Source organism: Galleria mellonella, unplaced genomic scaffold (assembly GCF_026898425.1).
Source record: "Galleria mellonella isolate WM207_F2 unplaced genomic scaffold, CSIRO_AGI_GalMel_v1 utg103, whole genome shotgun sequence".
Classification (NCBI taxonomy): Eukaryota; Metazoa; Arthropoda; class Insecta; order Lepidoptera; family Pyralidae; genus Galleria; species Galleria mellonella.
The window spans coordinates 3,521,243-3,535,377 of NW_026441966.1; the positions used below are offsets into that span (position 1 = coordinate 3,521,243).

Consider the following 14,135-nt stretch of genomic DNA (forward strand, 5'->3'; position numbering starts at 1 on the left):
TCCACCCACCATAGTCAGCAATTTTGCTCCTCTTGTTTTTAAATTAGTTAAATCTGTTCTGAGCCTTCAAAGTGAACGGTAGCCTAAGGACATACGCGACGAATTGTCCTAAGTTTCCTTATTAATTAATAAATTGTCGCGAGTGTAAACAGTTTTTTTTTTTTTTTTTAATAAAGACCTGTTTAAGGAAATCCGTATAACAATATGTAAGTGATAAATTTTAGTCCCTTTATATTCTGCCCTGTATTGGCGTGCAAATTATTTTAACAATATGTATTTGTAAAAATTACATATATAATAAATGGTAAGTTGTTTACATAGAATAGGCCACGCCTTCCTTACCCGTGGATGTTGTAAAAGCCAACTAACCGAAGGCGAGAGATGAACAGCAGCGTCTCTCTTAAAACATCTCTAAATGTTGACTGTGGCTGCCAATCCGTCTGTTAAGTTTAGCAACTACTGGCAAAACCCCCAAGAGGAAACCTTATGGTCAACAGTGGACAGTTAAAGGCTAATATGATGATTAAATGATGGTGAAGTTATTTACAAATATAGCGTTTATATTTGGCCTTTGTTTCTATCATTCAGATATGTATCTATTTATGTACTTTTTTCACAAATCATCACAATATAACACTCTTGTTGGTAGCAGAACTGCCGTCCGTAGTGGCCCTGGACAAGAACGGGCTACGGATCACGCTGGATGTGCAGCGGGCGGCCGGCGGCGACGCGGCGCTGACGATGCGTGCCTCCAACTCTACCGCCTCCACGCTCACTGATTTCCTGTTCCAGGCTGCCGTGCCGAGGGTGTGTATCCAGGAAGCAATCAAAATAAGGACTGACTGTCATTGTTTTCTTTTTTTTTTTTTTCATTTATTTGGGTAAATTAACAATAACAAAATAAAGAATAATAGATGATATCAATTAAAGAAAACATTGAGTAAATTTGCCACAACACCGTTTATCACAGATTCAATTCAAATATAATACAAATAGTCTAAAAGCAAACAAGAACAGTTAAAATATATGTGAAGTTTATAAAGATTCAGGGTCCATCAGATCCTCTACCTGAACAAGTTTTAGGTTTACTAGATTTCGCCTAATTCTGAAATTTCAGACCCCATATTACATTATGGGATTTTTAATGGGTAAAAGATATTACTCAACCAAAACTCTAAGAGAAAACAGCATGTAACAAAAATGAAAGGAAAATGTTACTAAACTGTAATATTTGTTTGTCAATTCCAGACTTTCCGATTAGATATGATGTCACCTTCAGCCACCGTGCTGCCGCCACAGGGAGAGATTACGCAGGTGTTAAAAGTTAACAATCCCACAAGGGTAAGTTATGATAATTGTTTTATATAAAGCTTATTATATTGTCCCATTCATTATGAATCAAAGAATATGTATACGCTTCATAATCTAAATCACATAATTGGACTACACTTGTGTGACAGTTTACGAGGCTCTCGCGCCATTGTTTTTTACTTGTTAATTTTTTATCTTGTTTATGGTCGTATTGCTTTCATCTTTTTTGCACTGTCATGTCTACGTTAATAAGGACAACTAACAATTTTATGCATCGTTATAATTTTACAAATAAATGATCCCAAATTAATCAGGAAAGGATTTTTTTTTTTTTCTAAATCGAAATATACTCTTGAAATATATTTACTGAAATATTTTTGCTTATTTCTTTTAGTAATTAAGCTGAGTAGAATAAAAATATATAAAGAATGTTGCTTATATAGAGCGTTCACTGTAATATGTATTATTTTTATATATATCCGGATTTTTTTCCATGACAAATATACGATGTACATTCATATTTACATCATGTTTGCAGTCAGCGCTTCGGCTACGGATACGCGTGTCCTACAACGTGGACGGCAACCCAGTGTTGGAGCAAGCAGAGGTCAACAACTTCCCCGCGGACCTGTTCAACTGACGAGTGGCCAACCCTCCCGGCTACTGCCTGTAGCCACGCGACCATCTGTCAATCTAACAGTACTGAACAGTGGCTAACACTCACCGCAACGATACTTCACTGGCTGTGTACTGACCACAATCGTATTAATCTTAAACCGGAATGGAATATCACTCACGGTCATTTTTCTATTTGACGGTAAATGTGTAGAAACCGGTACTGTTTCGATTTTATTATCCAGACTTGTGACAAAGGCCTAGAACACACGACGCAACTTATCAAAGAGCAGTACTAATTTTTAAGTTTTACACGCGACGCGCAATAGCAACTAGTTTAAAATAAATAGTTGATTAGTTGTATTGTGAAATCTTCTTATAAAAACACCATCTGAATTTCACTTACACTCTTATATACATAACTATTGTCAACTAAAACTGGTATTATTGCAAGAGTGTTTCATTTAGATCGCTCTATGTGTCCATATAGCAATAGTTTTAACCTAGTTACTTAAAAGGGGTTTTATTAAAACAAAAATTGTGTTCCACAAAATCTAAAAAGAACTATAACATTAATCGTTGCAATTTAATGGATATGGGAGTAAACTATCGATTTTATAAAAAAAACCATAGTCGTATTCATGGAGTGGGGGGAGGGGAGATATGCAGATCGACTCACTAAACCTGTCTCTAAAACAAAAATTTTTTGCAAAATCTTTATTGTAAGGACCAATATGAACTAATTTTCCAATAGGTTTCAGTTACAACTATTATGATTTTAGTTTATAGATGGTTCGTAAAACAATAGATTCGTGAAATTATCAAATTAAAAGACACCTCAGAATCGGTCCCATTGTCTAACATACTCGAAGCAAAAAATACAGGCAAATTGTTAGTTTATTTTTAAGTTTCTTAATAACAAATTTTGTCTTTTTCTTAGTGTGTTCTGGGACTAAATCGCGTAAGAATTACTTGACATTGAATGATCGTCGTTTTCCTTTGCCTGATCATGAAGACTGACGCTCGGTTCCATGTATTATTCAAACAGCAATAAATCTCACGTGCGCCATCTGTTGAGATAATTAATATATAACCGGCACAGGTTAGAGATTTGTAAACATTCCAATTGTTTTAGATTTGTTTCTACTAAAATATTACACATTATTAAATTAGGCTTACTGTTGTGGAATATTAAATATATTGTACCTGACCATAAAAATAAAAAAACGAAATTTTAAATACAATAGTATTTTAATTATGGTATTATAAGGCAAACTGTGACATGGCCAGTATTTTTAATTTGGAAACTTGGCAACAAATTTGTAATATAATTCTCCAAACGGTTTACAATTTTTCAAGAAAAAAAAAGTATCCGAGAGCCTAATGGAAGCAAGTGGTTGACAAGTGTGTTATTCTAAATTTGAGTAAACTGGTTGTGATTGATAGAAAAAGCATTTAACAGTAGTTAAATTCCAGATAAAGTTTAAATACTGTAGTACATAATAGAATATTCATAGTTGACTGATAGAGAACGCTGTTGTGTTGTGCATTGAAATTTAATAAACGAAATATAAAAAAAAAATCACACAATGTCATGACAGTAGACAATTATCATAACGTATTTTTTATTTTTCTGGTCAGTAAAAGCAATCTAGCGGGCATATTTGTAGCGTTAGTTAAATCTCGTATTATTTTTTAAAATAAATTCTATTATTTATATTTCAAATAATAATGTAATTATATTCAAATCTTGGAACACCTATCGAAATATCATATTACGAACTCCGTTATATTTTTTTTTTCAAATACATAGCTTTAACGTACTTTCTTTCAATTTACTTATCAATGTGGCCTTTTACTAAATAACAGGAAGAATAAACGAAGAAATGAACACAATAAATCTCCATGATATATCGGTCGGGTTTTAGAATTGCATATTTGTAAGGTAAATCATGAAATTTCATGTCGTGTTGCTTGTATATAAATTGAGAGTGTGAATGTAACATACGATGTATAGGAAGGTGTAAAGGGCCTGTATGGAATGTACTTAATATACTATAATAGAATCACCATTATGATATAATCTATGTGTGATAAATCTGTTTTTATTTTATACCTGGCATATTTTGTTAACGATTCTGGTGTGTCTTTTGTTTGTTATTTAGGTATGAAGGCAGAACTTTTTAGGAATGTCAATGCATGAGAAGTACTATTGGTGTCACAGTGTATTCTGTTATAACCATAATATAATGTTGATTAATGACTGTTGTATAATTTCTTTCCATGTGGTTTGCCATTCCATAGCGAATAAAAAGAAATTAAATAATGAATTTAATATATTTAAAAATATTTCTATTACTAAATTACTTATATTATTAAATTACTAAATTTGCCAAGTATAAAAAAACAGGTTGTAGTAATATGTGTCGAAGGATTCCTTGTTGTATAAACTCCTCAGTTGGAAGTATAGATGTCTGCCATTTATTGCTTATAATCGTATGTGATATTTAGTAAGCAACTCACTTTTTTTTTCATATTACATATGTGATTCATATCTTCAACTTGACAGTAAACTATTTATCTATGGTAGTGTTCCTAGTGTTCTCTAGCTAGGTACATGATTTTTACTTTACTGTATATAAACTTCGAATTGCTGACAGCTCACATACGACTAGTATTGACTTGAATGGCAGGACGTATTTTAATTTATTAATCAAATCATTTCAATATAATTCTAGTTTTATAGTAAACATTATTCCCTATGCATTTGGTTAAGAGTAGATATTTATAAATGAATTCTTGACGACTACGATCGTCAGATACGTAGCTTATGATTTTTTAAGTCATCATAAATTTTTTTATATTCACAACATCTGTAAATAAATTCTATTATACAAGTGTATGCTAACATTTTTACTCCCATTTTGATGTCTAAGACATTTTAACATGTAGGACTTAATTTTGTTATTATTTCGCTCTATTTATGTTTAGGTTAACACTAACCAGCACATTTCTAAGAAAATATAATAATAGACGTAAATTAGATACAATTGGAAACCACAGATGGAATAGATAGTCGCACTGCTCCCTGCACTTACTTTCTTTTTATATATATAACTGTGAAAGCAGCATTCATATAATCATGAAAATATAAATATATATACATAATTTATATAAAGAGAGCTTGGCGAGATATATAATAATTTGGTGCTTGTTTTATCATAAAATATCTGATTAAATAGAAGGCCCTCCACAATGTGAGATGTTATGATTTTGTGTATAACTAAAGCTATGTGAAAGATGTACATAATGATTATAATGATTTTATGTAAATTGGTTAATAAATATTTGAAAATGTTTATATAATCAATTGATTGTTTTATTTCAATCGTATAAAACATAAAAAAATCGGGTCATAGACATTTAAACCTGTCGAAAAGAGGTCACAATTACGGAAACACTCTCTTGAATCAGATGTATGTACAAAGTCAAGTGGACAATCTAAAAGATGCATTTAACAACACACTTTATGGCTACTCTGTAAATACTCCATGATTATAATGTCAAAGAAACCTCAACTAGTCTAGAAAACAATATATTAAAAAAATAAGGCGCTAGAAATAAAATGTTTTAAATGAGTTACCATTATATTTATTAGCTTACATGTTTATATGAAATTCTCAATTTCTTAACAAAATGAAAAATAGTTTAATTACTCAATCATAGGTGTGGCAGGCGCTGGTCGGCCACTGACGCTGTTAAATAAGCGATCCTTGATCATTTGTGCCATTAAGCCATGGATCACTTCTATAGTTGTTTTGCAGGCATCCTTTGTAGCTTTTCCTAGTTTGTCTTCTGTACGTTTCTCATGAGGATCAGCACCAGCAACTATGAAACAGCCACGACCTGATGATAATAATATTCTTTCAACAAGCAATAACAGTTGTCAAAAGAATTATACAATCAGTTTCAATTATATTTCTAGGAAAATAAATCTCAAGAGAACCTCCGAGCTATTAATGGATCCCCTTTAGTACTCATTAACATTTTTATGAAGTGGCTCTTTACAACAAACCCACTTAATATTGACAATGTAATAACAGGTTGGACAAGATGATATTACCAAAGCAAAATATATAAACTCACCCAATGAGACTTCACTCTGCTCCAATTTATCGGAGAGATCAAAAATCTGCCCTGTTGTGTAATCGGCATTTGTAATAAGACTAGAACTGCTCAAAGTGTTCACCCAGTATTTGTTCCATAGAGAATCCAATAACCTCCTATCTAACGATGATTTAAAATAGGACACTTCAAGAGAATAGTATTGTTTGCAATGGACACCAAAATCTTCAATTTTGTTTAAAGGTATAGTTTGATATTCTGAGGGTTCCTCATTAGCTGGTTTGTAACCCTGAAATATCCAATACATTTCATTAGCACATTTTTTTATTTTCACCTATCAGTGAAAAAGTCATAACAGTAGTAAATAAATATGGAACCAAATTCTAAACAAGGAATCTAAATATTTATTAAATACATAATATTAAAAATTAACAATTTACTCACTTTAGGGTATGTTCTAAAAGCGCCCAAACACACTTTTCCAGCGGAGATAGTCCTAACAGGATCAATGACAATAGCTACAAATGGCTCCTGAAAGTTCTGGTTAAGCATTTGTGTGGAGACATCAATTCCAGAGAGCCAGCACCCATAACCGGGATGGCTGTGATACCAACCAATTGCATTCTCATGTCGACCAACCTGCCAAGTACAAATAGTGATAACTAGATGTTACTTCTTTCTTCAAAAATATTTGTTTTATTATATACTAGCGACCTGCCCTGGCTTTGCATGATTCCAATGCTGAACCCACACTTATCTCTAAGAGATAGACATATACCATCGTGGACTTTTTATTGACCTTTTTATGGTGTACAATACTGTAGTACATTATTTTGATTTATCTCATGAGGTTCAGCCATCGTTTGCAATGTAAGTGCAAAAAAATGTGTTTATTTATGACAACACATTAAATACCTTTAAATTTGTCAGTGTTCCTCTACTATATTATGCATGTATTATATAAACCTTCCTCTTGAATCACTCTATCTATTAAAAAACCGGTTCAAAATCTGTTGTGTAGTTTAAACATTTAAGCATACATAGGGACAGACAGATAGCGACTTTGTTTTATACTATGCAGTGATAAGAAACTAAGCAATGAAAATCTGGGAAGACAATAAAATTTGACTCAAAATATTGTTTCAAAACAATTAAATGTAAGAGGAATCCTTTCATCTTAAAAGGTTATTTTTATCTTAATCTAAACAAAAGTATAGTTTTCAATCTTGCTATCTTTTTTTATAATATTATAGTGACAAACCAGCATATAGCCCATCTAATGGTAAACAGGGTTACCATAGCTTATTGACGCCTGTTACACCAGGGTATTATATGCACATTGCAGACTCTTAAGAAACTTCATATGCTCTTTTTGAAGAACCCCATGCTGTAGCCTCAAGGGAAATCTTCATTCATCCTCACATATATATAGACAAAGATTCTGTGTATTTGTTCCAACATCATGCAAAACTAGTACATCAAATTGAACGCAACTTTCACACTTATGTTTCTGAAGATATGACTTAACATATGGTATATGTTTTGTCATGATATGCTATCTAGAAATGGTTTCATAATCAAAATGCACATAATCTGTATGGTATTGGAGATAAAACCTAATTTGAAATAATTTTAATATTGATCCAACCATTTCTTAGAACATAAAAATTACGGTCAATGAATTCCTAGATTAATTAAGACATAGGGCAATTTAAAAGACTAATTAAATACCTGTTTTGCTGCTTCTATGTAAGCTGTCATATATTCATAAGCTTGTGCTTGTGCATTCACCCGTGTTTCTGTCCCTTCTACAGGCAAGGCAAAGGAATCCATTACAATCATAGTATTTGCATCTACTTTCCCTGAAAATTAAAATAATTGTTTGACATAAAAAGTACTGTCATTAAATGTGATAATTTAATCTTCCTAATATTTACATACCCAGCAAAAGTCCCATAACTTCAAGAGTACCTCCGGAACGAGCGTGCATTACCATTTTTAGTAAAGCTAATGCAGAAATTTTAATATCCTTAAAAAAATGTGGACTGAAACAAACATTTTTAATGAATTCGCATAAACATTTAATGATAAAGGTTGTGTGAATTAATAAGTTTTAAACAGAAATACTAACTCTTTCTCCCATGGTTTTGCCGTGAGGATGTCTTGTTGTTGTTTTTTATCATAGCGGTAAATATCATCGACGCTCGAAACAGTTTCAATATTATTTGCCATTACCCATGTCTTTTGAGCTATCGTCGACTGTGAATCCGCACTAGTGGACGCCATGCTGAAAACACAATATGAATTTATATAAAAACTTTGGTAATGAGCGTATTATTTTCGTGTATTAAGTAATTTACTTTGTAATCCTTGAGTCTACTATTTATTTCATTTAGATAAAATTAATTAAAGACTAATTTTTCTGACTTGAAAAACCTGGATATGAAAATAAAAATTATATGACAGTTCATTCACATTCACAAACAAAAATAGTCATTCGTATGTCAGTCAGGCAATATCACAATCTCAATCTGTCAATATTGACTGTTGCTTAGATAGTGTAGATCCAGAATACGTACCTATTTTATTTTCCTAATCAATGGTGGTTTTTTTTGCATGATGGTGGGACACCAGTGAGAAATGATAAATAAGTATAAAAAGACAGGTCAATTAGACCATCTTGATGAATTGAATGAATCACTGGAATTCAAAGCGATGGTTTCCAAGGGGGACCACGTGGAAGTCGACCAGATAGAGTATATTGCTAGCAATGGAACTGGTAGTCCACATTACTAATAATCCCTTCCCTACAAATAATGGTGGTAAAAGTATCTATTATTTTCTCAAGTCAATTTTCTTAAGTTTTCTTCCAACTTTTCATTGGAAATAAAAGACTAAACTTGACAAAAAAGGCTGGGTGTTTTATTTTATTAATACAACATATTTTAAATTTACAATACTTAGCTGTCAATCATAGTTTACAAACTGTTAGAGATACTTCTTCAGTTCATATTTTATACTAACTGTATTCCGTCGCTTCGCCCACGTGAATCAATACAAACAGGATCCTAAATGTTAAATTAGGATATACTTAACTTATCGGTGTACCAAATTTCATTCAAATCCATTTTATAGTTTTTGCATATTTTATTACAAATTTTCGCATTTACAATATTAATAGAATATAAAGGAGTCTGTAGATGTAGTAGACAGCAAGATTAGATTTAATTTGCTGGCATATCACTCATGGACTTATAAATTAAAATGTCTAGAATACAGATGAAAACCAAATAATCGACGAGAGCAAAGTAAATAAACTATTGTACATTACATAACATAGGTTCTTATGGACTATACCAACAACAAATAATGAATTATCAGCTATGGGAAAGAACACGTGCAAAGTATATACACGTACCTAATGTAGATTTGTGAGTAATCATAAATTATTTCGAGATTTTGTCCCTCGTACTGATGTATTTGTATTTCTTTATTTTATTGACTTTTTACAACCTTACAACATTCTGTAGATCAAAACTCTCACCACTCAGAGGCTTATAGAAGGTTTCGTTAAGTGATAGTAATAGTAGATAGATCTATTATATTTTTATTTTTGTTGGTTTCCAGAGTGGACCAAGTGGAAGTCGACCTTATAGAGTATATTTCCCCCGGTATATTATATTACCTTGTCCTGTATTAAAATGTCTTCATATTGCAGTTACACTATTTACTTCATATTGCAATTGCACCTAAATAATAGCAGTCGGGGGAAAAAAGGATTGTTAGTAATGGAGACTAAACATCCCATTGCTAGCAATATACCTAACCAGGTCGACCTCCACGCGGTTCCCCCTGGAAACTGTCATGATTAATTCTTCATGATGAATTCATCATGATAGGTTACTGTTACGGTTAACTGGCCTATTTTCATTCTCATCGATCACCCTTCACTGGTGATCCGCCAGCGTATCCCGTTAGCGCAGGCGGGGTTAATGTATTGAGAGTTCTTTTCCAGGGGAGACTGGCCTCTAAAAAGAGTTTGTATGTACTTTAAGAAATGTAAACTAACCCACAACTAAAAACTTCGCTTATGATCTTAGAGTGGGACAATTCGGGGGTGGGTACGGACCGCCCGGTCCTTGCTTTAAATACGCCTACGATAGTAGTATTTATTGATCGATTCGTACAGCTACTTACTTATGTACTAGATAATTCTATAGTAATTTTTAAACTAATTGCTAAATATATATATGTTATAAAAAATTAAAATGTTGGCATATGACTTTATGATATTTTACAATAAAGGTGAAGATTTGCATCATCCTAATACTCTGTACACTTCCGTTATATCTCTATTGCGTAAAACTTTAATTTTATGAATAAATTTTTGTTACTCATTAGTTTCTTTTTCTACTCGTGAGTTCGTAATTCACTGACAGTAGTATGACTGTTTACCTTCGAATGAATTTCATATATACACCTTAGTTGTAGACATACCTAAGATAAAATTAACAAAGGGCATGACCGCATACGAAATCATTTCAAATATTGCATCATGTTATGCCGGCGCCGGCTCTTTTTCATATTATCAATGACTAATTGTTTACGTTATGTATTTACTACGAAATAAACTAAAAATAGTCGATGTTCTCTGATCCTGATTAATTATTTTATTATCTCGTTATTATGAATCTATAATTATTACTGATTGATATTTATATATAGGTTTAAAAAAAAAACACTAGGCATTTATATTATTGTAGTAACTGCATATAAAAAAAAAAAAGCTAATAATCTTTGATATCCAAAAAATATAAAATACCTAATATAATAATACAAATTTATCGGTATAGAAAGGAATTTCAACCTAATCAATGTATTATTTAATTTAATCGTCGCATAACGTCATTATTAAGTTATGACAAATTGATTTTCCCGCCATATTCGAAGTAAAAAAGATGTGACGCCAATGGGATATCCTGTTTTAACTTACTAAAATAATACAGCTAACTCTGTCTAACAGATAAGGAGAACAATCCGCCCATCGTATCGATCCACCAATCAGAACGCACCACATACACCGTTCGAAAAATGTATGAAACCCCTTTAATACGCAAGTTGTGCTCGATAATGTACGACGCAATCGTTTGTTATTCACTCGCGGAAATATATCGCAGTAAAGTGCTCTAGCAAATGGTGGATACGGGAAATCAAAATTAGCATGCGAGCGTCAAGACGTTAAATACTGTGTTTCACCTGGTGTGTGGAGTGTTTATTTGTGTTTTGAAGTATTATCTCGGATATCACAATGAGTGCACCGATCATTATCACTGTCCCAAATAACTACCTGGCGGTGGAGGAGATGGACTCCGATGTTGTAGTCGACGTCACCTCTGCTCCACCGTCTAGGAAGCGACGGCTGGATCATCTAACATGGGAGGAGAAGATGCAAAGAAAGTGAGTCATGACAAGCTTGTTGATTCTGTAGACAATAACGGGACCAGAGCTCAAATTATATTGGTTATCGCGGCGCTAATTTGGTTATTCAACGTTCATTGACCCATAGGTACGGCTTAGTATTCAATCACAATAAAATGTTATTAAAATTTTGTCCATTGCAACTAATAAAAATTGAGCTCTTTAAATAGTTTATAAAAATATCACTTGGCTTTCATCTATAATTGAGTTCAATACTGTTAGTAATGTTTTATTAGGTATGTGCCTATTAAAATGACGCATCACTGATGCCACGGATGCTGTGACTTCCATTATCGTCAAATTGTAATTTACTGCTGCATTAAAATATTAAAGTACTTGTAATTTTTATTTATACAAGTAACATGTATTTTGTAGAATATCATCGTTATTCAATGATAATTATAAGGAAAAATACTCAATAAAAGCATAAATTATTTAAACAGGAAATTAAAGAATCGCGTGGCAGCACAAACATCGCGCGACAGGAAAAAGGCCAAAATGGACGAGATGGAACATCGCCTACAGGAGTTCATGGAGGCGAACAAACGATTGACCAGCGAGGTGGAGAGTTTGAAGGCGTTGAACGAGCGTTTGCTCAGCGAGAACGCTGCGTTACGCAGCGAGGCGGCGGCGCGGACCGTCGCGGGGGCCCCAGGACCGGCAGAGTCTCCTCAGCAGAAGGACGGGCCCCCGCCGGCGATCCGCGCGGCGCGCATGCTGCTGACGATGTTGCTCCTCTCGCAGACATCCTCGCGCACCTCGACTCTGAAGAGTACCTCGATAGCCTCCATCAACTTGCAGACTCCTTATTACAAGAAATTGGCGCAAGTGTTGCAGGAGCGGCTGAACATGTAAGTGCTCTTCAAAGATGTACAGATCTTTACTTCACCTTCCCTTAAAAAAATAAATTTAATCAGCCTTGATTAGATTTATTTAGAAGCCTTACCATCATAGAAAGTGTAAATATATAATATCACCACATAGGATCACTCAATAAAAAATTGTTTTCAAAATCCGAAATTGTAGATTTCTTAAAATAAATCATTATAGATTTCTCTCAGGTTCAAAATGTTTGTTTCCAGAACAAAACGTCATAAACTATCTACAAATAACATTACTTTTATCGAATGCTTTTAAAATTTGAATGTAATCAAACTTTTTTCTTCAACTCAGGTCTCAGACAGGAAAACTGGAGAGTGCCCTGAAGGAGCTCAAGTGGTGGGGACCGCAGCAGAACACCTGGAATCCGGTGAAGGTGCAGTCGTAGACATCAAACATGATGTAGACAGAATACTGTCCCAGCACTCTTATGCTCATCCCTACGCACCCGACATTGTCGTAACAGAGCCTAAAGAAATTGTACAAATAAAGCAAGAAAATGAGAACGACAAAGGAGACATATTCTATGCTAGTTTCGATGAAGCCAATGACTGCATCACCGTCGAAGTGCCATGCGAAGACCAAGTGGAGGAAGTGGCACCTATACACGTGGATACAGAGTTCAAATTGGCCACAGATGAATTTAAATTGGAGAATGAAATGAAAATGTTGTCACCGATGAGCTTGTCGCCTAGCTCGGCGGACGTGAACTTCTTAGGACTATCTCCGGCACACACAAGTCTTAGTTCTGATTTGGGTTATGAATCATTGGCCTCACCGCTTAGTGAACCAGAATCGTTAGACCTGTCAGAATTTTGGTGCGAATCATTTTCAGAACTGTTTCCCGGATTAGCGTAGGGGACTTTCTGAATTCTTTTTCACCAAAGACTGATTAGGCCTAAGTGTTATTGAATCTATTATAGACAATTAAGTTGTACAGTTTATTTAGGTTAAGTTAATTTTATATGTCAGTAGGAATGTGCATAATAATGAATTCACATTGATTTAATTAAACAGTGTTCTGTCGATACATGTCTTTTCTTTCATAATCAATTCCAGTCACCAGATAAACTCCAGATAAATTTAGATAACGCAAAGTATAGAATTTGCGTTATCTATACAGAGAAAAACCTGTGTTTTTTTTTATCTATAGTAGACGTGATTGATGTGTTCTATATTTTGCCATTGTGGCTAATTCCTAGTGAGCCAAAATCCTTAGTTCCTCTCCTGTCCTTCATTGGAATAACTCGATAACAGAAATCAATTAAGCAGGCGGTGTTATATTTCCTTTTTACAGTTTTACATGTATAAAAGATTTAAACCATAATGGAGTGTGTATTATTTATACTAAGTACATATAATATGATTGCATAAGCGTGGTTAATGTTAGGCATAACAGATTTCCCCGAGTCGATAACACGAATGGTTATCGGAGAATTATGCTTATTCATGTTATCGCAAATTAAAACTATTCAGTGAATCCCAAACATGATAAGTTAACAATCATCGGTGTACAAAAGCGATATAGAACATTCTACAAAATCCATGTTATCTACATACGAGTATACCTACCTATAATTTTTTTTTTAATGATATAATGGAATGGTAACCCCGCCTGCACTATCGGTATACGCTGCAGTAGCACCAGTAAAGGATGATAGGTGACAATGAAAGTAGGTCAGTTAGCCCATCGTGACGAATTCCACTAGAATAAACCACGATGGTTT

At 33.5% G+C, this 14,135-nt stretch overlaps 3 protein-coding genes across 8 annotated transcripts in view; 2 read left to right on the forward strand and 1 right to left on the reverse strand.

The window, feature by feature from the left end:
* Window positions 1–5,296, forward strand: part of LOC113517437 (AP-1 complex subunit gamma-1) — a 39,472-nt gene extending 34,176 nt beyond the window's left edge. For 4 of the 5 annotated variants that reach the window (XM_052899190.1, XM_052899104.1, XM_052899229.1 and 1 more), the window contains exons 17-19: window positions 650–807; window positions 1,249–1,341; window positions 1,850–5,296. In XM_052899190.1, the coding sequence (XP_052755150.1) occupies window positions 650–807; window positions 1,249–1,341; window positions 1,850–1,951 (353 nt within the window). In that variant the 3' untranslated portion in view covers window positions 1,952–5,296. The remainder of the gene's footprint in view (window positions 1–649; window positions 808–1,248; window positions 1,342–1,849) is intronic. The other variant, XM_052899151.1, reaches the window with a different exon arrangement.
* Window positions 5,297–5,554: 258 nt separating this feature from the next.
* LOC113517511 (COP9 signalosome complex subunit 5) lies at window positions 5,555–8,564 on the reverse strand. Of its 2 annotated transcripts, none has more exons than XM_026902200.2 (7): window positions 8,412–8,564; window positions 8,183–8,338; window positions 7,993–8,096; window positions 7,783–7,913; window positions 6,496–6,690; window positions 6,073–6,340; window positions 5,555–5,814 (listed from the first exon to the last, which is right to left on the reverse strand). In XM_026902200.2, the coding sequence occupies exons 2-7, from the start codon at window positions 8,335–8,337 to the stop codon at window positions 5,639–5,641; spliced, it is 1,029 nt and encodes a 342-aa protein (XP_026758001.1). In that variant the 5' UTR covers window position 8,338; window positions 8,412–8,564; the 3' UTR covers window positions 5,555–5,638. The 2 variants fall into 2 exon arrangements, with proteins under 2 accessions (XP_026758001.1, XP_026758000.1); XM_026902199.3 differs by having other exon boundaries at window positions 5,555–5,832.
* A 2,586-nt stretch (window positions 8,565–11,150) lies between these two features.
* On the forward strand, window positions 11,151–12,959 carry LOC113517517 (X-box-binding protein 1). Its single transcript, XM_026902205.3, has 3 exons — window positions 11,151–11,508; window positions 11,973–12,380; window positions 12,703–12,959. The coding sequence occupies exons 1-3, from the start codon at window positions 11,360–11,362 to the stop codon at window positions 12,794–12,796; spliced, it is 651 nt and encodes a 216-aa protein (XP_026758006.2). The 5' UTR covers window positions 11,151–11,359; the 3' UTR covers window positions 12,797–12,959.
* The last annotated feature ends 1,176 nt before the right edge of the window (window positions 12,960–14,135 follow it).